Below are 5,951 nucleotides of genomic sequence, written 5' to 3'. Positions count from 1 at the left end.
ACCACTTTCCCTTCCCCGGCGAGTCCGTTCTTTTCCAGTTTTCCTGCGAGATCACCCAAAACTTCAAACAAAGTCGATCTCGCCGGAAAACTGAAAAAAAAACAAGACTCGTCGGGGAGGGAAAGTGGTCGGGGACGCTGCTGGAGTCTTCTGGGATGGAGGCGCGCCGTCGCCGGCGCCGGAGGGTGGAGAACGGACGGACGTCCGCACTTTAAGCCGAGTGCGGACGTCCGCTCCTCATCCTTTCTGTATATATATATATATACAGAGATTCTCAGGTGCGGACGTCCGCACCGCTTTACGGTGCGGATTTCCGTCCGTTCGCCACCGTACGGCGCCGGCAAGGGCGCGCCTCCACCCCAGCGGACTCCAGCAGCGTCCCCGATCACTTTCCCTCCTCGGCGAGTCCGCCGAATTTCAATTTTCCGGTGAGATCGATCTTGTTTGAAGTTTTGGGTGATCTCGCTGGAAAACTGGAATTCGGCGGACTCGCCGGGAAGGGAAAGTGATCGGGGACACTGCTAGAGTCCGCTCGGGTGGAGGCGCGCCGTCGTCGGCGCCGGACGGAGGGACGTCCCCACTTTAAGGCCCGTGCGGACGTCCGCCTCTGATCGAGCCTCTATATATATATTATATATATATATTAAAGAACCAATCTTTTATGGAATAAGGATTGTATGATAACCAGATCAATCAATTAGACGATGTAAAATGGATGTACTTTACTTATTGATCAGAAAAATTACCAAAAAGATGATCTTCCAAGCTACCCCTCGGCAAGTACTCATAGACTAAGAGTCTTTGATCTCCATCAGTACAGTAGCCGATCAAGGTGACGAGATTAGTATGGTGTAGTAGGCTTAACATGAGAACCTCCACGATGAATTCCTGAAATCCTTGAAGACCGTCATGATTAAGTTGTTTGATCGCAACAACCTGCTCAGAGAAATCAAAAGCTGCACCACATAAACATTGAATTCAACATGATCCAAATAAAGTTTGTTACTTTAGCAATCTCTAGCGAATCAAGTTTTCATCCATAAGGATGCATCATGCATGGGTGCCAGGGTTACCAAGCTTGGTTCCTACCTCTGGTTGGAATTTGAGTGATGAAAATATGACAATTTTGAAGTTGATTAGTGCACCAGGCTTGTGGGATGAGTCTAAAATTCGGTCCTTGTTTAATGGGACAGAAACAGAAGCTATCTTGGCAATACCTCTGTCTAGACATCTTGTGTATGATAGAATTGCATGGAAATTAGAGAAAAAGGGTGTTTCTCAGTGAAGACAGTTTATAGACATGCCTTATCTGTTAATGGGGAGAGACCAGCAATTTTGGCTAAAACCAGTTCTCAATTCTGGAAGAAAATTTGGCAAGCTCAAATCCCATGTACTGCTAAGGTGAATATGTGGAAAATCTGTCACAACATTCTTCCTTCTTTGGAATGTTTGGCAACCAAACAAGTTCCTCTTGAATCACAACTTTGTGTTCTTTGTATTGGGAGACTTGAGTCCACATTGCATTTGTGCAGGGATTGCCCTTTTACTCGGGAAGTCTTGCGTTCGAATTCTCAACTTGCTCAGGTGTGCTTTACTACTGACACAAATGATATGGGTATTTTTGATTGGATTCTATTTTGTTCGTGTAGATTGGCTTCAGCTCAGTTTGATCTTTTAAAATTCCTTTTGTGGGGTGTGTGGAAAGAAAGGAATAATAGGATTTGGGAAGGTAAAGCCAAGAGTGTAAGTGATGTTGTCTTACTCTCAACTTCAAGAGTGCAAGAGTTCATTTATCATAACTTATGCAATCTTAGTGGTGGTAGAGGTACGTTGGCAATGTCCTCCGTCTGGTTGGGTTAAAGTAAATAAAGATGAGGCCTTTATGAGTGCATCTGGAGAAGGAGCCATTGGATTGGTGATGAGGGATAGTGCAGGACAATTTCTTGTCGGTAAAGGCAGACCGGTTTTTGGCTTGATATCGGCTAAGCATGCTGAGCATGCAAGGAGGCGATTGAGTTTATTATTGAACAGTCATTGCAGCCTGCAATTGTGGAGACAGATTCTTTGATTATCAAGCAACAGTTCTCAAGCTTTGGAGCTAACCTTTCTAGACTGGGCGCATATATGAGGACCTAGGAGATCTGTTGTCTACATTTCCTAATATCCTAATAGTGCATACCAGAAGAGATGCAAATAAGGCAGCTCATCTGATGGCTGCACAGGCCTTCACAGGCCACTCTTTATTCTATTCTTCTGTTCCTTCTTTTCTTCATTATATTACTAATCATGAACTTTGTAACCATTAGTTCTTTCTTCTTTCAATAAAGTTTTGACACCATTTATCTCAAAAGAAAAAAGATTTCAATTCCGGTTTATTTAAAAATTTTCTAACTTTCAATAATAACCTGCAGAATACATCACTTTCACAAAATAAAATCCACGATTAAGGAATAAATGGTCATAAGATATCGGGAAAACCATGCAACTTGCCTGGCCTGCTTCAAGCCGACCTTTGTAAACCCTTCCAAAGCCCCCTTCCCCAATCAAATTCACTTCCCTAAATCCCTTAGTGGCTGCTGCAAGTTCGCGAAATGTGAAACTTCTTGCCACACTCTTCTGCGCACTGTTGCCACCCTTCCCTTTTCCCTTCCCACTCTCTGCACATTAATAACATAACTCAAACACCTGGAATCCTAACTTCTCAGCAAAAATTAAAGCTACAAATTTCATAAAATGTGTGCACAATTTCACAATATCAGTGTGATTTTTCAAGTTCCACTAAAATTCAGCAAAACTATAGGATCGGAAAAAAAAAGAACTTACCAGCATCATCAAAGTGTCCCCTTCCTCTTCCACTACCTGCAATTACATCACATTCAGCAAAATCCAACAAATCCGAACTGTGTCCAACAACCAAAACTCAAACACAAAAAAAAAACACAAACAGACCTGAGGATCGAGTAGTACCATTATCAATTTCGACCTTGCTAACATCTTTCCGGCGAGAACCGAAGCACCCGAAGCAACTCATAACTCAAACTTACATGTACTCATGTATTCCACTTCGAAATCCAAACCAAGCAAACAAAAACCCAAACCCTAAAAACCCTAAATCACTAGCTAAGCTTCAGTCTTCCTCACTCTCTCCGCAGCAGCCGGAGAGATTTTGAAGGCGAACCTTTTGCCAGGTCCCCGGCTCACCCCCAAAATTCCTCCAAAAAATTATAAAAAACCGAATTGGGGGATATTTGTTGGATTTGGATTTGGATTAAGATGCACACCATTAATAGAACCAACAATAAATAAGATTAAATAAATCTACCCCCATCAAATTATGGGAAATCTGGAAGCCAATCGAGGGCAAAATGGGGAAAATAATTGACAATACTGCGCTAGATTCAGAGAAATATCGGTGCCCCTCGCCCAGCAATAAATTATTTTAATTTTTGGCCCGTGAATCATTTAATGGTTTCTTTCTCTGCGGGTCGCCATCGGTCCCCCTCTTTTTTTCCAATTTAAACGTTCCGGCTGGCCGTTGGGGTGACATTACGGAAATGCCCTTGGGAGTTTGTACCTTTTACGGTGGGTGACACTGACAGAGAGGAGAGTGTGTTTGGATTGGAACTGACTCGCGTTTTTCCGATCGGCCCTGGATTCCGATGCGTCAGTGGTGTGACGTATCGCATTCCAGCGCGTGGGGTAGACGCGGGAGTTATTGGTTTATGGTGGGACCCGTGTGTTAATAGGGTCAATTAATTTGTTAAAGTGTAATTTAGAGACATTGTTAGAGAAAAGCAACCGGGGAATTTAATCTTAGCTGTGGCGTGGTCCATGATGGTAGATAAGGTCTTACTGTTACAAAGGTAACGTCGTTAATACATTATACGTGCATGCACTTAATCTAATAAGGGAAATTTATTTTGATTGGGTTAAACCTGTTTCTTAAGCATCGTTTAAACTTGGAATCTGTCTTCCAAGGCTGGTCCTTGTGCGAAATATCAAATGTGGCCTTTTTTATGTGTAAATTATCTATCTAATATAAACACAATATCAAACGAGAATGAATGCAAATTATCTGTAAGTTATCTTCAGATTTTCCATCCTTTGATTGTGTATACTGTGCTCACTAAATTGAATACAAACTCCTACACGATATATAGAGAAAACATTTGAGACCAAATATATCGAAAAACGATACCACACTTTGGAGACTTTATTGAGGAATGTAAGTTTCCATATCATGCTTGATGAGCAAAAGAGCACTCTCAACGCATGCAAATTAAAACTGATTCTACACGAGCTCCGCACTACCAACAAAAGGAACCATTAGAGATCTTACACTGAACCAGATTTTGTGCACAATGAAGAAACTCTTAATAAGCCCACCATAGAAACACTTCTGAGTAATCAAAATCGAACTCCCTGTTGTCCTTGTACCTTCTTCATTACTTTTCTTCCTCCATTGAGCTTCGACTGCCACCCAGTAGTAGACTTGAGTCACTTGACCGAGTACACCCATTCTTTTTGTAATGCCACCCTAATCTATCTTTCTCTTGTTCGAACTCACAAAGACATAGCACTGATCGATAGCAAGTATTTGTTCAGCTTCATGAGGAAGAAACAAATTGTGAATCAATGATACATTCCACCTCCCATCTGCCGCAATCAATTCGTCCACCCTCATTTACCTCAGCTTGAAGCCGATCCAACCGTGACCGGTCCTTCAAAATAGCTTCCTCATCTATACTATACAACTTCTCCAACTCTGCTCTCCGTCTTATTCCTTTATCACACACTACATCATTAATTCTCCTAGTCGGTCACATTTGTTAAACAAAATAAAACATTGAAATTTATTTTCAAGCTTGGATACACATGATACAGAACAAAATCCTATCTTCTGCGGTCTACGGAAACAAATCAAGTAAATAAAAGAATGAACGAAATTGGGATGGATGTGAAAAAAGAGATGGGGGCGTAGATGAATCATCAAAGAGATTCAATCATCTTGAATCATCTTGTCGATGGCTTCAGTTCTTCGAAGATTGTCTTGCTTGAGTCGATCGAGTCAGTCGACGCAGCACCTCAGAATAATGAGCATCTCTGCGGAGCCGGTTTTGGTGGAGTTCCTCAATACTCCTATAATATTCAATTTCGCGACAAGTGCTCTCTGATGATGTGAAGGCATGCACCGCAAAGACCGAAATAAGCTGTGACCCGAGCAGCATCTGACTACCCTCCGATAGCCTTGATAGGACAGTAATAAGGACACCCATCGAGGCTAGGATCTCAACCCAGGACTCAAAAGAGTTTCGAGGATTCTCTCTTGAGTTTCAAGACAAAAGCCTCCTGAGCCTACCACTTATGTTTTCCTTTCTGCCTCTTTGGGAACTAGCTAGGGCATCGTCTTCATCGATCAATTTATAATAATAATAATACGTTTAATACCAATCCAACATGGAAAGTGAATTACAATCAAATATTAGAAGGTCCTAATTGTATCTGGAAATGTATCTAATCCACATTTCTTATCTGATACCTAATCGATGAACCACAAATGATTTTGATTTCAGCATACAAATGATTTTGATTTCCGATGCTGAAATTCCTGGGTCAAAGGTGAACATTAATATATGCTTTGGGAGCTTGTGGAGGATTTCAGTGATGATTGCACATTCCAGTGGATAAACTTTTTCATGCAGAAGCTGAGAAGCATATATATATATATAGGCCGGATATGGAGCGCACGTGCGCAAGTGCGCACGGAGCTCCGTTCGCCACCGTCCGGCGCCGGCGACGGCGCGTCTCTACCCCAGCGGACTCCAGCAGCGTCCCCGAACACTTTCCCTCCCCGGCGAGTCCGCCGAATTCCAGTTTCCGGCGAGATAATTCCAGTTTCCGTATATATCGACTTTATTTGAAGTTTTGGGTGATCTCGCCGGAAAACTGGA

The 5,951-nt window shown here is 42.4% G+C and overlaps 1 protein-coding gene across 1 annotated transcript in view; it reads right to left on the bottom strand.

The window, feature by feature from the left end:
• The window catches only part of LOC101297059 (serine/threonine-protein kinase PBS1-like), a 6,409-nt gene extending 2,930 nt beyond the window's left edge, over nt 1-3,479 (bottom strand). Inside the window, exons 1-4 of the mRNA XM_004300629.1 lie at nt 2,950-3,479; nt 2,824-2,859; nt 2,491-2,657; nt 747-936 (exon numbers count right to left, since the gene is read on the bottom strand). Of these exons, the coding sequence (XP_004300677.1) occupies nt 747-936; nt 2,491-2,657; nt 2,824-2,859; nt 2,950-3,031 (475 nt within the window). The 5' untranslated portion in view covers nt 3,032-3,479. The remainder of the gene's footprint in view (nt 1-746; nt 937-2,490; nt 2,658-2,823; nt 2,860-2,949) is intronic.
• Between the last annotated feature and the right edge of the window lie 2,472 nt (nt 3,480-5,951).

Source organism: Fragaria vesca, linkage group LG5 (genome assembly GCF_000184155.1).
Source record: "Fragaria vesca subsp. vesca linkage group LG5, FraVesHawaii_1.0, whole genome shotgun sequence".
NCBI lineage: Eukaryota > Viridiplantae > Streptophyta > Magnoliopsida > Rosales > Rosaceae > Fragaria > Fragaria vesca.
Note: the sequence above shows the minus strand (reverse complement) of the source record. Positions and strands in the feature narration are given on the sequence as shown.